At 54.0% G+C, this 16,425-nt stretch overlaps 6 protein-coding genes across 6 annotated transcripts; 4 read left to right on the top strand and 2 right to left on the bottom strand.

Annotated features, from left to right (window-relative positions):
- Positions 1-1,441: 1,441 nt before the first annotated feature.
- QC764_107470 (uncharacterized protein) lies at positions 1,442-3,025 on the bottom strand (the record flags this gene model as incomplete). Its single annotated transcript, XM_062942004.1, has 1 exon — positions 1,442-3,025. One exon carries the CDS (start codon positions 3,023-3,025, stop codon positions 1,442-1,444), a length of 1,584 nt encoding a protein of 527 aa, XP_062804923.1.
- A 705-nt stretch (positions 3,026-3,730) lies between these two features.
- HOS2 (histone deacetylase) lies at positions 3,731-5,707 on the top strand (the record flags this gene model as incomplete). The annotated part of the gene is made up of 2 exons (XM_062942003.1): positions 3,731-3,779; positions 4,101-5,707. 2 exons carry the CDS (start codon positions 3,731-3,733, stop codon positions 5,705-5,707), a joined length of 1,656 nt encoding a protein of 551 aa, XP_062804922.1.
- A 481-nt stretch (positions 5,708-6,188) lies between these two features.
- Positions 6,189-9,016, bottom strand: QC764_107450 (uncharacterized protein). The gene is made up of 3 exons (XM_062942002.1): positions 8,156-9,016; positions 7,200-8,081; positions 6,189-7,143 (listed from the first exon to the last, which is right to left on the bottom strand). Exons 1-3 carry the CDS (start codon positions 8,352-8,354, stop codon positions 6,548-6,550), a joined length of 1,677 nt encoding a protein of 558 aa, XP_062804921.1. The 5' UTR covers positions 8,355-9,016; the 3' UTR covers positions 6,189-6,547.
- A 101-nt stretch (positions 9,017-9,117) lies between these two features.
- Positions 9,118-10,304, top strand: QC764_0009130 (uncharacterized protein; the record flags this gene model as incomplete). Its single annotated transcript, XM_062939854.1, has 4 exons — positions 9,118-9,608; positions 9,795-10,044; positions 10,065-10,211; positions 10,281-10,304. Exons 1-4 carry the CDS (start codon positions 9,433-9,435, stop codon positions 10,302-10,304), a joined length of 597 nt encoding a protein of 198 aa, XP_062804920.1. The 5' UTR covers positions 9,118-9,432.
- A 119-nt stretch (positions 10,305-10,423) lies between these two features.
- Positions 10,424-10,920, top strand: QC764_0009120 (uncharacterized protein; the record flags this gene model as incomplete). The annotated part of the gene is made up of 2 exons (XM_062939853.1): positions 10,424-10,600; positions 10,672-10,920. 2 exons carry the CDS (start codon positions 10,424-10,426, stop codon positions 10,918-10,920), a joined length of 426 nt encoding a protein of 141 aa, XP_062804919.1.
- Positions 10,921-12,246: 1,326 nt separating this feature from the next.
- Positions 12,247-16,398, top strand: QC764_107440 (uncharacterized protein; the record flags this gene model as incomplete). Its single annotated transcript, XM_062942001.1, has 3 exons — positions 12,247-14,891; positions 14,945-15,633; positions 15,708-16,398. 3 exons carry the CDS (start codon positions 12,247-12,249, stop codon positions 16,199-16,201), a joined length of 3,828 nt encoding a protein of 1,275 aa, XP_062804918.1. The 3' UTR covers positions 16,202-16,398.
- Positions 16,399-16,425: the final 27 nt, after the last annotated feature.

Here is a 16,425-nt window from a genome sequence, read left to right as displayed (position 1 = left end):
ACTTGCTCTGATCTGATGCTTGTCAAGTCTGATCTCTACACCGTCAAACACGGCCAGCTCCAGATGAGCACAGCCCGCTTCGGTGATGCTCCTCTGATCAAGCTCGGTGGTGACTTCAAGAAGGTGTCCGACTTCCAGAAGCGCATCCCTAGCATCCCCAAGATCATTGAGCTTGACCACCTCACCATCACCGGTGCGGTCAACCTTGGTCGCGGTGTCGTCCTCAAGGGTACCGTCATCATTGTGGCGACAGAGGGTCAGACCATCGACATTCCCCCAGGATCCATCCTCGAGAACGTTGTCGTCCAGGGTAGCTTGCGTCTGCTTGAGCATTAAGGTGTTTTTTGTTAGGATCGGGCAGGGACATAGCGTTTGGTTTTTGTGTTGCCGTTAACAGTACTGGCTGGGTTTTGTTGCTTCTGTTGCAGGTTGGACATCACCTTGAAACAGGATTGCGTAGATATACCATGGCGAGTTCTAAGCCTTGAGTTGTGGGAAAGACGGGAAAGGACTTGGACGGATTACTTGTGTTTTTTTTTTGTTGTTTAAAAAGTAATCTGAGGGCAGGGTATCTTTTGCCCGGTGGTTGGAGGTTGGGGAAGAAGATAAAAAATACACACGGAAGGCTTGATCCTGTGGAAGATATGGGATAGTAAATGGTAGCCTGTAGAATTTGTTTTTATGATATTGCTCTGCTTGTGATTGGTGAATATGAATGACATTATCTTGTGCTTGGGTTGGCTTGTGTGGGGAGAGCTACTTTGAGCAGACGATGCCCTTGCAACTTTCTTTGTTGCTCCTTCCATTCTTGCTCATCCCGAGGTTATGTTTGTGCGCTTCTGTTGTACGGCCTGAAGTCGTCCCAGCATTTCGTCTCATGTTGTTCAAAAGAAAAGTGCCCAGTCTCTTGTGTTTCAAGAGCATCATAAACACCAAGATAGGTAGCAGCAAATATTGGAACAAGCCCATGAATACACTCTCGGTTCTTTGAACCAGCTACCTTTTGTCATAACATATTTTGGGGGCAAGTGTGCCCGCCCTAGTCGTGAGGCATAACGGCCTAGCAGTGTAATATCACACGAACTTTTCTTTAGGTATTTCACGACGCACATGCCGTTTGGGCATGATGAATGGTGTAGTTTCAGATTGTATACGTGGTCCAATAAACATACAGCGACGGGTGAGCAGGTATTCTAACCTAAGCCGCCTATTGAACTTTTTAGGTGTAGTGTTAATTAACCCCCCCCCCTAATGTAGCTCGCTCTCGCCAGGTTAGATTGGCAATGAACAACAAACATACACAAAAAGCATATATACACACCCTGAACAATTTAATCACAAAACATCTAAGCGCCTCTCTACAAGCAACCAGTTTGACATCTTTCGCCTTCTATGTTAAATCCTCGCTACATTTCAGAAAACACCTGCTTATCAAGCCTCCTCATGCCCCAACACCAACCCCCCCACCACCCGGCCTACTCCCATGCCCACCACCTCCCCCTCCCCCTCCACCAACAACCTTCTTCCTATTATCCCCCCCAGCCGCGGCCCGACTACAGTCAGGACAAAACCACGTCCCGTTCGGCTCGCTCTTCAACCCCACACACCCCCAATGAAACCACTCATATGGACAATCATCATTATCACACGCCACCATGTTCCCATAGCTCACGTTCCGACACGAGCAATACTTCTTGTCATCCCCCGCGTCATCCTCCTCAATGTCCATCGCATCGTCGTCATCATGATGTCTGTTGTGCGACGGCGGTGGCGGGCCATGATGATTCCCCGGCCCGCCGCCGCCAGCCTTGTGGACGTGAGCCGCGTGAGGCGAGTTCTTCGTGGAGCTGCTTGTGGGCTGATTACCCAGAGACTGGTGGCTTCCCGAGTTTTGACGAGGTAAAGAGGGGGTTCCCCTTGCGTTGTTGCCGGTGCTGTTTCTTGATGGGGCAGCATCACTCTCCTCGCCGCTGACGGCCGATTCCGCGTCTGAGAGTTCACTTTCCGCTGTGGAGGAGGGAGAGTTCTTTGCTGCGCGCTTGACGCGGGAGAGGCCGGATTTGTTGGCTGTTCCGCTTCGGGGGTCGTTCCCACCAAGGGAGGAGCCTTTTTTGTGGGAGGCAGAGATGCGACCCGAGCTGCTGGAGGGGGTACCGGCTTTGCGGTTGGCGACTCCAGAGCCTGATGCCTTAGATGAGGCTCTGGGGCCGGCGCTGCCGGCTCGTTGGTTTCCTGCCGCGGTTGTGTGGCCCTTTGGGGTGCCGGGGCCGAGGGAGGAATGGCGGGCCAGGCCGGAGGATGTGGTTGGGAGGTTGGAGAGGCTTGTGTTGAGACGGGGGCCACGTTTGGGAGGACCGGCGGACCCTTCGCGGGCTTGCCGATTCATGATCATGCTTGCTGCTGGGGTTGCGGGGGCCGAGGCCGAGCCATGATGTTGAGCCTGGGTATTTCGAATCTGAGAGTTGGAACCACGCATGGAAGATTGTGATACACTGTTTGCAAGGTGGCTGAGAGAAGACCCGTTGGTGCCGCTTGGGGGGCGAACAATGGGACTGTTTGTGATATTGGCAGCGCTTGCGCGGATTAGAGACGGCAGCTCATCCGGGTCGGCAAATCCTGGCTCGTTCCGGTCATACAACATCTTGATTTGTATGTCGAGATGGCGGGTGTGTTTCTCTATAGCCTGTAGTACTTTGGCGCTGAGGGCAAGCTTTTCGTCGGATAGTTGTTGAAGCAAGTCATAGTTCTTTAATGCCTTTGCGCGGATTTCTGCCTCCTTCGGGTTGGGCTGGTGGCTGCCATGTGCCTTGATCCATTTCTGTAACCGTTCATCCAGCTCGTCCTTTTCCTTGTTGAGTGCCGTATACCGCAGTTCCTTATCTCGAAGCTCCTCCTGCATAAAGCGAACTTCCTCGGGAAGATTCTGAGCCCGGTTGATAAACTCATCCAGGACCAGTGCCGGGTCAAGCTGCTCGACTGGTGGCATTTTGCGCACGAAATCGATGGATAGATCGTCTCTAGGCATGATGAGTGTTAACTCACGCGAGTTCAGCGTGTGCTTATATGGCGGTATGAAAAGTAAGACTGATAAGTTGAAGGGTATAGCGCAGTCGAAATTTGAAGAAATCCTGACACCGACTCTTGGGCAGGTCTGGCTGTTGAAGGAGAGAACTTGAATGAAAAGACTGAGAGAGAAAAAAAAAAAAGCGGATGTATATCAACGCTGATAAACTCCGAATGCGCATTGAGTGAGATGAAATCGATAGAGAGAGAGAGAGAGAGACTGGGGCAGGGAAGAGAGCAAAAGCGAGAGCAGGCGCGTGGAGTCGCGAGTGGGACGACTCCAAGCCGAGAATGACGCAGCGTGCCTCGGTGCTCTTGAGGCTTGTTTGGGGAGAGCTTGGGGTTTTGGGTCAAGAGCAAAGATTCCGCTTGCTCACCTCAGGAGCCAGACAACACGACTGTCTCTTTTTCCTGTTGTCGAAAAAGAAAAAAAAGGACCTTTTCACGGTGGTGTTTGTCGCTACGTGTGGATGGAGGTTACTGTATGCAAGTTGATATGATCCCTGTCCACCAAAGGGAAAGGTTTCTGGTGTGGCGGCTGTGGAGTTAATCATCAAAACTGGAGAAAGGCTGCCCCTGCCGGATTGCGGCTGACTAGACCCAAAGCGGTTAGCCTCTTTCACGGTTAGGGATCGCCACGCCAGACTGGTGCAACCACCAATTGCAGATGGGCAGCTTCTGGCACCAGGGTCTTTTCAAGATCTCAACTCAGCACGGTCTTTCAAACACAATCAATTTGTTACACTACACAGTTCCTCACTTCACACAGGCGGTTTTTTACTGTCTATCACAGTTGTAGGGTACCCAGGTGCAGAAATCACGATCATCATCATCATCATCATCATCACCATCGAGAAGTGATAACCAACTGGAATCATTTACGTGACTGTACTGGTGAATTTTACGCGACGGTTTTCATCTCAGCGAGCTATCATTCATCACAAGTCAGTATATTTGTCGAAATTTTTGTACATTGAGAGCTTGCTCAACGTCGAGCTCCAGCTTGTTCCGAGGCGAGGCCCGTATATTTGTTGAAGCTCGGCGGCAGGGCCCGTATTTCTTTCGAAGAAAGCTCGTTCCCAAGCCCTTCACTCACCTGAGATTTTCGTCCCATCTCACACAAACTCACCACCACTTCGAAATGATGGACGTCGATTCGTACCGCTGGCGTCCGCCAAAGACCAATTACCTCCCTCACAACATCGACATGGATCCAGTCGTGGAGGAATTCGAGATCCCACTCGGAAGGGCCAGCGACCACGAAAACGCCGCCTACTTTGAGAAAATGAAGCTCGCCGCCCAAGAGTTCAACATCGTCAGACCCAAAGGGTACACGGTCTCATACCACGCGACCTCCGAGATGGAAAAGCACCATTTTGGCCAAACCCACCCAATGAAGCCCTGGCGCTTAACTCTCACCAAAAGCTTGGTGACAGCCTATGGCATGCCCTTCGCCATGGACAACTACAACACCCGGCACGCCACCTACGAAGAGCTCAACTCTTTCCACTCGAGCGATTATCTGGACTACCTCGCGACGGCCGCCCCAGAGGACCAACCCCGAGACCTGGATAACCCCGACAAGGACGTCAAGTTCAACCTCGGCGGTTCCGACTGTCCCCTCTTCCACGGTCTCTACGACTACTGCTCCATGTCAGCCGGCACCTCCCTAGACGCCGCCCGCAAAATCTGCAACAAACAATCCGACATCGCCATCGCCTGGGGCGGCGGCCTTCACCACGCCAAAAAGTCCGAAGCCTCCGGGTTCTGCTACATCAACGACATCGTCCTCGCCATCCTCCAGCTCTTGCGGCTCTACCCCCGCGTGTTATACATCGACATTGACGTCCACCACGGCGACGGCGTAGAAGAGGCCTTCTTCAGCACCGACCGCGTCATGACCGTCTCGTTCCACAAGTACCAACCCGAAGTCTTCTTTCCCGGCACCGGCGGGCTGAACGACAACGGTCCGAAATCCGAGCACAACCCCGGAGCTCACCACGCCATCAACGTTCCCCTCAACGACGGCATCACAGACGAGCAGTACGAGCACCTGTTCAAGTCCATCATTGGGCAAGTCAACACCACGTTCCGCCCGAGTGCGATCGCCCTCCAGTGCGGCGCCGACTCTCTTGCTGGCGACCGACTTGGTAGGTTCAATCTGAAGGTAGAGGGTCACGCGGCCTGCGTGAGGTTTTGCAAAAGTCTAGGCATTCCCATGATTTTGTTTGGTGGGGGGGGGTACACGCCCCGAAACGTGGCCAGGGCGTGGGCGTACGAGACCTCCATCGCGATTGGCGCCGACCAGAACATTCCGGCGGAGATCCCGCAGCATGCGCCGTGGAGGCAGCACTTTGTGCACGAGACGCTTTTTCCGACGCTGGAGCAGAGTATGAGTGAGCCGAGGAATAACAAGAATACGGAGAAGAGGCTGAGGGATATTGTGGCGCATGTGCATGAGCAGTTGAGGTTTGTGCAGCACGCGCCGAGCGTGCAGAGCAGTATTATCCCACCGGATTTGGGGCCGGTGAGGGATGAGGTGGAGGAGAGGTTGAAGGAGGAGAGGGGGGAGAGGGAGGGGGATGAGGTGGAGCGGAGGGTGAAGGAGCAGGGGTTGGGAGTGGAGGGGGAGATGGCTGTTTAGGAAGGGGTTTTGCTTCTTTGCCACCTAGGATTGGTCTGGTTGTAGTTTGGAGGGTGAGGTTATGAGGAGAAGAATTCAAGGAGTTGGCAGGTCGAGAGTATAGGTTGTGTTCAAGTGTACTCGGGTGGCCATGTGGTACTACTGGTGTGTCTTTCAACACCATGCGAATGGTTTTTTAAGGCAGCGTGCCGTCTGTCTAGCTGATTTCAGAAGGCTTTTGAACAATGATAATCCAGTGGAACAGAAGACAGGTAGTCCATAAAAGGTATCTTGAAATATGGTTGATGGTTTTTGAAACAGGTTGGATAGATACTTGTACGAGAGTCTTCGATTGGTCTTGCGCAATATGTTGCCAGTCTTGTTCAAGAGCAGGTGTCAAAACGATAGTTTTCTAGATTTTATAGACATCGAAAAAATTAAAATGACGTCGTGCGCGCCAATTTGGTAGGTTAGGTGTCGCCCACTGGTATAGTCTTGTCCAAGCAGCAACTGTAACCCGTACTCAAGGTATCACGAGAGAGAAAGCGGGCAAAGGTCCGATATGCAAATGTTAAATATTCGACTGCTTTGCTTACCACTCATGCTCAACATAAATGCCCCGTTAAACGAAAAATCCTTAGTGCGCCATCGCCATGTGCCCATGCGTTCCTCCTCCCACCATGCAGGTATCATCCAAACCGATTTGTCCATGTCACACAAAAACACCATTATGGTCCTCCAATCCCTTTTCCTTTTCCTTTCCAACATTCTTCTTGTTTCTTTTTACAACTCACCCCCGCTATTCTGGTAACTCCGCGACAATCTGTTTCTCCTGCTCTTCTTGCTGAAGCTGGACCTCCCCTAGTGATTCCACCTTGGGTCACTGAACGCACCGTATGCCTCCTCTGAAAGCATCTTCCTCTTGATCATCTTTGCCTTGATAGCCACGAAGCCTACCAGCCCGAGACCAACTGCCAGCCCCAAACTCAACAACATCACATTCACCGGTAGAGGATTGCCCTTGAAGGTTTGGTGAAACAAGAAATCCAACCCAGACTGCGAGAAGTTGAAGACGCCAGACAGGCAGATAATCGTACCGTAAACCTTGCCAAACGTCCTGAATCCAAACACCTTGGCGCTGTAGTCCGACACCGCCGTGTAATAAAATGGACGGTAAAGAACAAACAGGCAAATATTTCCGTACGCAGCCCATGTCTGCGGGATGATACCCAGGACGCCGATCGTGGTGGCGCATGTGACGAGGCAGGCAAGCACGGTAACGGTGCTGGTGTGGTCGAGAATCATACCAATGAAGGGAATGCTGAGAATACCGCCGATGGGGAGAGCGAGGTCGAAGAATTCGTTGATCTCGGCCGCTTTTTCGATAGAGCCAAAGATGGCTTCGTACTGGGCGCGAATTGTGGCAACGAAGTAATTGATGCGGGTCATTTGGATAACTGTGAACAACCAAACATTAGACGCACGTCGAGGATCAGATAAAGCAGCAGCATACCAGTAAAAGCGCAGATCAAGATAAACCAAGGGGACTTGATCTGCTCCCAAGACGTGTAGGGGTGCATGACACCCCAGACACCCGAGATCTCATTCTTGCGCTCCTCGCGTTTCGCTTGCTTGTCCGCCTTGGCCGAGCCGAGCACGTTCTGGAGACCCTCGATGACATCGGCGCGATGTTGTCTTTCCTCCTCCTGGAGCAGGGCGGTTTCTTCGTCAACCTGGTCATCCGGTTCCTCGGCGACTGGCTCCTCGATCTCCTCCACCAGCTCACCAACCGTCTTGTAAGACTGAGATGGCATCAGCGTAAACTGCAAGATGATGATCACCACAGGTACAATCAAGTACACCATGAAGAACCGCTGATGTCCAAAGGCGCCCTCTGACTTTTGAAAGACGATCCGGTACACCAAGAACAAGGCGCTGGAGGCGTCGAAAGCGCCCGTCAAGAGGGCCAAAATGAGGCCCGAGTTTTTGGGGAAGGCATTGGACAGCTGGAACGACGAGATGTAGGTAAAGGGGCCTCCCAGAGCCAGGAAAAGATAACCAAACAACAAGCCGTCAAAAGGCAAGCGGCTCTCGTTGGCCATCAGCGCCGCGCCAATGGCCAGGAAGAGACTGCCAAGTATACCACACACCCGAGGCCCATAGTGATCGAGGATAGCTCCAATAGGGAGAGCAGCAACATTCGTAGCCACAGCGGCCACCGTGAACATCAAGTTCAGATGTATCTCTATGCATGTGTCCTCGCTGACTAGCCCGCCCGGGGCTGAGCAGATATCTTTGTAGGCACCCTCCGACTTGAGGACTGGCTTGATGGCGGCATATCCAAAGACAACACCGGACGCGAAGAGGCAGTAGAAGACGGCGGCGGCAACCTGGACTGTTCTCACACACTGCATGAGCACACTGGGGCAACGACACCAAAAGGCCACAGTGAGGAGATGCGAGACCTACGTAGACGCTTCCAGCGAGGCACCTCAAAGGCGCCAACGGCATGAAGTTGGTCCAGGCCAGCTGGAGGATCCCATTCTTGCGGGAGTGGGTTGAAGGTTAATTTGCGGGCGCGAGCCGAAGCATCGGAGCTCCTCCTTGATCTCTGGTCGGTTGGGAGGATGGCGAAAGTTTCGAGCGACGCAACACGATGCAGTGACATGGTGGGCTTGTGCTTGGGCTTTGCGGGCACGGGGATGAACAGCAAGAGGGGGGAAAGTCTGTTTTCGCCGTCACGACCTTGGACGAGACTTATATCCGAGTCGGACCAAAGACTGGACGAACAACAGGATCTTTGGTTCGTCAATGGCTTGGACTTGGAGGGGGCCGGCCGATAACAAGCTCTGAGGGTGGGGATTCTGAATAGCTCCAAGCAGCCAAGAAACGCTTCTTGCAGCCCCGGTCCTTGCGGGGCTGCCAAGCGACTGTGGGGAAATGGCCGCCAGTGGAGGATGCGGGTGACAGGCTGGAATATGTCAAGAAAGATAGGGTCGGATGAATTTTCATAGAAAAACAAAGAGGAAAGAGGATGAAATGAAGAAAGAAGCTAAATAGCAAGGGGTGTCGTGGCTGTTGTAAACATCATCCCATCTCTTGTCACTTGACGAGATGCAGGTGCAACTGGTCCCCAGCCTCCCGTCCGACATCGTCTCAATATCCACTGGAGCGGGGGTGATGAGGAAGCTCCGAAGCCCAGGCCATCGGCCGGGAGCGGCATCCAGAGTTGATGATGCAATGCAGAGACAGTTGCAGATATTTTTGCAATTGCAGGTGACTGTGTTCAGAAGCTACCGCAGATGTCCATGATGCCCATGCACGAAGCGGCTAACCCCGCATGCCCATCAGCAGCTCCGATTGGTCCAGAAGCCGTGTAAGACGGCCTGGCTGAGACGACGTTGCAACGCGTTACCTTTTTCATTCTCATCATCGGCTTCCCCTTTTGATATCATGGTATAAGAGAGAGAGCGAGCTCTCATAACATTACTTTCTTGAACTATGTCGAGCTGACCCTGTGAAGGTACAGAACTAAGTTTACAAGCCTCATCGGCTCTCTCCAAGTGTGGCTACGAGAACTGGGCTGAGGGCTTGTCAAAATGGCAGTGGTTAAGACATCAATCAGGCTTGTGGCTTGTGTTGAGAGCTTAATTTTCTCGACACCGCTTGGTTTTACGAAGAAGAAAAAAAGCCAACCTTCTTCTGTGTTCGACCTCAACCATTGACGCCTACCAGTATCAATTGCGATGGCACTCATGTGGAAATCGCGCTGCGCCCTCTGCGACTGTTGGTCGCCTGGCTATCTGGAAGATGGCCGGCACAGGAGCTTCAGGCCGACACGACTGACGAATCTGAAAGTTTTCGGCGCTGATCCGAGCCTTCGCTGCACAAGAACTCAAGAGTCAGGAACAGCGTTCGCGGGGTAATTGGTATCTTGTCATTCACCATGAAGCACAGTTTCTAACCGCCTCTCAGTACACGATGACTGCTTCCGTATCTTTATGCGATACCGCCAAATATCGGAGCAGGAGGTACTGACAGCGCTGCGGGAGTTTTCCGCATGGAGCCAACCATGGAATATTCGCCCCAAGCTACAACTAGAGAATAGCAACATCGAGATCCTCCCTGTACACCATTTTGCTGCAGCTCTCGGGCTTGCCCCAGCTTACCCGGCTGCCACCCGAGCTTACGAAGATGATCCAAAACTTCTCGGCCGACAACCTTGTTTGGAGGCTCACTCGAGTGATTGGGCTCGCGGAAAATGGGCCCCCGCTGTCTGTCATGCCACAAGCTTTTCATCTATCCTAGATTTCCGCTTTGGGAGCGCGGCGGAGAACCTGTCCTCGCAGCAAACGGTTGTGAGTCGGCCATGCCACAGATCATTCGTCTGACCGTCGACTCGCGCGGACTTCAGAGGGTTGAAAGGCTACAAGAAAAGCCCGTCCATCGCCCTGGGAGGTCCGAATCAAAGGCCTTTGCAGTGTTTGATGAAAGGGATGTGCGAGGGGCCGTTTGGTGGTTCAAGGTCTGTCCCTCTGGCTCCTCTATCAGCGCCCTCACCGATACTGACCTTGCCTTGGTAGTCTGGTCTCAGGCGCCTTACGTCTGGGTAGTGTGAATCCAGATTCGCAATCCCCGTCTGGGACACGCCCACACCCCCTACTAGGATAAACCTACCGCCTATGGTTGAGCGGTGTTGGACCGTGGAAGTGGAACAGGGCGAGTTGTATCACTTTTATGGTCGGCGAGGATGGCGTCGAGGGCGTTCACGCCCATACAGATGGATCATATCCCTGTGCCGCCACTGCGTCCAAGTCTCTGAATCATTGCCAATGGATATACGTTCCTACCCCATCCGGCGACAAAATCACGGCATGTCGTGAAGTTGTTCTGGGCTACCATACGGCATTACTGGTATGTTGTATCGCATGCTCATGACTAGTCTGCTTGTTCTGTCCGCAGCATGCTTACATGTCACATCATAGTTTCGCAGGGAGCTCTCTGGTATCGGTTGGGTTGGGGGTCTATTTTGTCTACGGTACAACAGCCATCAGACCTACATGGTAAATGAGCACAGCATCATGCCCACGGCATTGGTTCTCCATCTCAAAATGAACCGCGATGGTTCCTATCAGAAACCATCAGCACTTTCTGTTCTGTTCAGGGTTATCGTGACCCTAGGATCGGTCAACCAAGCCCCGTACCACCGTTGCGCCCACGCGATGCTCACTTGAGCCGCGACAGTTTCGCTCGACTCGGTGATCTAGCCAGCATTTAATTGTTCTACTTTCCAGAAAACAACAAAGCAAAGACTCATAGCTGGACAAGGAACCAAGTCTACGGCATGGTGCTCAGCTACAACAACGGCGCCCAAATTGTCCTGGGCAAGTGCCGTTTTGACTTGTGCAGGACTCGAGTTTTCCACAAGCCTACCCAGATGATGGTTGTCAGAGGGCAGGCATGCTGCTGTCAGATAAATCAACCCCTGGCAGGCACTTGGTCCGACTATGAAAAGCACGAATCGCGTTGCCTAGTGGAACAGACGCTTGTCTTGCCCTCCCCCAGGGAAGTGTATTTCAACAAGGCGGGTGAGAATGAGGGCAGTAGGTGGTTAGTTAGACCAAAAGCAAAAACATATCCTATGACTGACGAGTATGAAATTGTACATTTGATGGACAGCCTTCGACTTGGGCACTGGTGGAAAGTACAGCGTGCGAAGGCTTAATGAACCGAGCTTTGCTGGAAAGACTCTGAGAAGATAGGTAGGTAGCTACTCCGTACCACTCAATTTATGAACGGGCAGTTTTCCGCCCCCAACCCGCATCTGCTGCTTCTTCTCTATCGTCTCGGCATGTTCAGATGGAGTCTAGGCGGGGTCGACTTCAATGCGATATGCCCAATTGTGAGGGTACGCAACCGCCATGCCACATGCCATGGCAGTGAAGGCGCTTTGCTTGGGCTGCTCACTGGCTGGAGACGGGCAGACCTCTAAGCGCCCACGGTGCAAGGCCAATCACGGTTGCGCTCGCCGACGGGTCCTTCCTTGAGCGTGAAGCTGTGCGCAAGTGCCGCCACCTCCCATGTCGGTGCCCCTCCCGCGGAACAATCCCCTGTCTCTCCTCGGTACTCCCCTGTCAGGAGGGTCTGCGCATCTGGCCGCATATTGACCTCGTCCCCGGTCTCCCGTCGACGTCTCGATCTGTAACTTTTTTTTTTCTGGCATTCCTGTCTCAACTGCATGTGCTTCCGGACATCATCCTCTAACTCGTTGTCTTCTGGGTGCTTCGTTTCTGGTTCAAGGAGGGGTTCGTCTTGCAGCTGACGCCTTGGCGAGAGGACGTCGTCTCCCAACCCTGCACCACCCCGCCTTCCATCAGGCAGAATCACGACCCTTTGCCGGCACCACTTGCAGCTTTCTCGGTGAGAGATATACACGCACCTCAAGGATCTGGAGAGGGAAAGCAGTCCCTAGATCCCGTACCTAGTTTCAACTTCTGTGCCCGGCAGTGGCAGTTTCAGCGCAAGCCGGCGCATATCACCCCGCACACCATCCTGACAAGATGGCCAGCCGGTCGCGCGATGTCCCGGATGATGAGCTCTTTATGAGCCGCCCAGCGCCGTCTGGGGAAGATTGCGACAGTCCGACCGTTGAGCCGTTGAGAATATTCAAACCGCTGAGCCCGGCCCCCGATAAGGCATCCAACCGGCCAAAGTATCCTGCCCCGCCTTCATCGTCGTCTTCCTACTCGTCCTCAACCGCGGCAGGCCCATCGTCATCGCCAGCACCCAAGCCAGCAATTGCGTCCCTGCCACCACTCCCCTCGTTTCCTTTCGGGGGCTCAAGCTCTGCGGCGCCGCTTCCGTATCCTGACGACGACTTCCACAAGACTACCCAGCCATCAAAGCCCAGTCGGCTACCCTATCCAGATGATGGCCGCAAGACCTCTTCACCCGCGCCTGTTGGTAGGCTCTACAGTCCTCCACCGGTATCATCAAGTCCCAAGCCGTACGGAGACTCAGCTTCACGGCCGACCCTGAACACTGGAGACAAGAAGGCTGGTCTTGCTGAACGGCGTGGAACAGCACCCAAACCGCTGCAGAGCCCTGACAGCCCAGGGGATGACAGGGATGAGTTGTTCGCAAAGCCTCTCAGGAACCCAGCCGTTTCCATCTCGACCTCGACTTCTTCTTCGACTAGCTCTGCCTCTCCAGCGCCAAAAATTTCGAATGCCTATCAGCAAAAGCCCTACTATCCTCCTCCCGGCGGCGCAAGCAATATCAACCGCTTTTCGTCGACGGCGTCAACCTCGACGACTCGCGCCAGTCGTGGATCACCCCCGCCCCCTGAGACTCCTATTGTGGAGCCAGGTGCGATTCCTGGGGGCGGCATCGAGGCACGATATGCTGCTGCAGGCATCTCCGGGACCGCGACTCTTAATGCTCTACAAGCGCAACAGGCTCAAAGCGCTGCTGCACAGTCACGACTGGCGCAATACGGTGGCCAACGTCCCCCGGCGCAGCCACAGCCCACCCGGCCTTGGACGCCGACTGAAGCTCCGGACCAGCAGCCCTTCGGTCCGCCTACGGTGTACCAGGGGGCCGATGTAGTCCCAAAACCCACACCACCGCAACAAGGAGGCTACAATCTTCCCCAGAATCCCAACCCGGCTTCTCAGGCCCCAGCAAGCAGCAACCTACAGGTTTCGGTATTGGAGCAAGACTTCCAGCGCATGCAAGCCTCGACTCCTCCGCCTGCCTATACATCTGTCAATCCCAGCGCAAATAGCTCCCAGTACCCGAACGAGAAGCAACGCCCGGTACCGACCAGTTCGAACTCGGCCCCAGCTGTTCCCGGCGTTGCGCAACACCCTGCCCAAAACGCGGCTCCGAGCCCTGCCCCCAGTGCCGTATCCCAGCACGCTGTTGCCTCCAGCTCCCGACCCAACGCCAGTCCGGCCCCGGCTGCTTCATCATCGCCAGCGCCAGAGAAGCCAAAGCCTGTTGCGAATACAGCTGCCGCCGTACCAGCACACAACGCCGGTCATCCCGCGTTTGCGAACGATCACCCTGCTTTCGCCAACGAGGCAAAGCCCGCAGCGGTGCAAAATGGGCAACCAGCGCTGGCACATACACCGTCTCTTCTCGCGGCGGCGTCTTCTCCACCCCCGCTGCCGGAGGGCTGGATTGCGCATCTTGACCAAAACTCGGGACAGTACTATTACATTCACCTGGCGACCCAGGCCACACAGTGGGAATTTCCCAAGGGACCAACCCCTCTAAACCACGACGCAGCTCCCCTCTCGCCCACCACATCCACTTATGGAAACCCGCTTGCCTCGCCACTGTTGGGCGGCGGCAAGTCCGCGTTGGCCTCGCCCATGTTCCACCCCCAAGGTCATCCAGGCTACGCCGAGAGCATCATGAGCGTCACAGCATCGGTAGCTCCTTCGACAGCAGGATTCACGGGACCTCCTCCCAGTGCCGGGGTCGATGTGTACAAGGTGATGCCAACAAATGGCGTCTATTTTGGACCGTATCTGCGCTATGTCAACATGGACCTGGAAAAGGGGGTCTGGCTTGGCAGCATCATGATCGTGACCGATGCGCCACAGCCTCCCACCATTCACATTCATCTTAGCATGGATCTTTCCCCCAATCCTCGGCAGCTTGTGCCAAATAACATACATGCGCACCAGAGGTGGACTTTCTGGAAGTACGATGTGGCGCTCCAGATGTCGGACCATGGGACCGAGAGGTGGACGTACGCAGTGACTTCGCACTTGGGATGCACACGGTACGAATTTGTCGTTGCCGGTCGCTATGAGACAGGATGGCGCATGCTTGCCCACTCTGGCAATGACTTTGCGCCGAGTACCAACCAAAACGAAAGGGCGAGGCTTGGTGGCGTGGGCTTCATGTGGAAGGATATCCTTCAAAAGAACATCGACTGCGGCGGGTTCCATGTCCAGCTCGGCCTGGGAGCTCAAATCTACGGTGATCGTCTCTGGAAGGAGGTGCCTCTTTTGAGGCAGTGGTTGGCGATGCAGGGGAGAGAAAACAGAAAGAATGCGCCGTGGACAGCGCGGCATCAGGAGGATGTGTCGCATGCGTACTTTCACTACTACACCAGTCACTTTGACCAGCCGTTTATGCGCGAGGCGTTTGCGCAGATTCCGCACGTTTTGCAGATTGATGATCATGATATGTGAGTTGTCAACCCCGTTTTGGTTGCTCTACTTTGATACTGATTATTTGCAGCTTTGATGGGTTTGGCTCCTATCCCGACTACATGCAGTCGTCTGCTGTCTTCAAGGGCATCGGCCGGATCGCTATTGAGATGTATCTTCTCTTCCAGCATCACACTACAGTTGAAATCCTACGCAACGTCAGCTCAGACATGGATCTGTTCACTGTCACCGGCTCAGGCTGGCACTTCCTCAAGTACCTCGGTCCCGCCATGGTAGTCATCGGCCCAGACTGCCGCTCCGAGCGTACTCAAACCCGCGTCATGGCCGGCCCGACATACCAAGGCATCTTCCCCAAGGTGGCCACCCTCCCGCCCAGCGTCCAGCACTGCATCTGGATGATTTCGGTACCGGTCATCTATCCCCGTCTCGAAACTGTCGAAACCCTCGCCAACACCTTTGCCACGGGCAAAAAAGCCGTCAATACCACTTACAACATCCTCGGCAAGGTCACGTCCTCCGTCGCCGGCGTGGTAGGCGGCAAGGAGATGGTCCAGCACGGCTTCAAGGAAGTGAAGAAGGCTGTTGGAAAGTCTGGGCTGATGGGCAACGTCCTCAACCAGTTTGGCGAGTTTGACATTGCCGAAGAGCTCAAAGACCTTTGGACTCACGAGTCGAAGGACCTCGAGCGTACTTACCTCATCCGCACACTCCAGGGGATCGCCCAGCAAAAGGGTATCCGTATGACGTTTCTGTCAGGAGGTTTGTTCCCCCCTCCCTTTTTCTCTTTTCCATCTCACCCTCTTAACCGCCTTACTAATTCTTGTGTCTCGCAGACGTCAACTCCTGCGGCGCAGGCCTAGTCCACGACCCCTCCCACCCCCAAGACCACAAAACAATGTACCAACTCATCGCCTCCCCCGTCGTCGCCGCGCCCTCGAGCAATTACCTCATGAAGATGCTCCACAACAACAAGCTTCTTTACGTTCCCCAGAACGGCCACAAGTCTACTCATGAAGTGTCGGACACAAAGGAGGACATGATGGAGATCTTCCATACTGATGCGTCGGGCGCGGCGAGGGAGCACAAGAAGCTGATGGCGAGGAGGAACTATGTCGCCATTGTGGCGTATGACCCGGAGGTGATTGCCAATGGGGGGCAGCAGGGGCAGGGGCAGCCGGGTTATGCGGGGAGTGTGCACAGTGGAAATTCGGGAGGGTTGAGCAAGTTGAGTTTGGCGGTTGATTTTGTGGTGCAGGGGGATGGAGCTTACACGGCGACGACCAAGTATGGGCCGGTGATTGTGCCGCATTTGGAGTTTGGGCACTGATTTGTAGGGGATGATTTTTTTGGGGATTATTTATTCCATTCTTTTTATTGTCGTGATGCTATCTATTCTACAGTCGGTGTGCTTGGATAGTTGAAATTTACATACACTTTTTGAGCATAATCCTGTACTGGGACGTTGTGAAATATAGTGATGGAAATTTGAAAGACAGATCTTATTGTTTTATCTTGCATCAAAAAGCAAGCAAGCCAGGCTACGCAAACCCC

The sequence above is a fragment of the Podospora pseudoanserina genome, chromosome 1 (assembly GCF_035222485.1).
Source record: "Podospora pseudoanserina strain CBS 124.78 chromosome 1, whole genome shotgun sequence".
Taxonomy (NCBI): domain Eukaryota; kingdom Fungi; phylum Ascomycota; class Sordariomycetes; order Sordariales; family Podosporaceae; genus Podospora; species Podospora pseudoanserina.
This window is presented reverse-complemented; position numbering and strand designations above follow the sequence as displayed.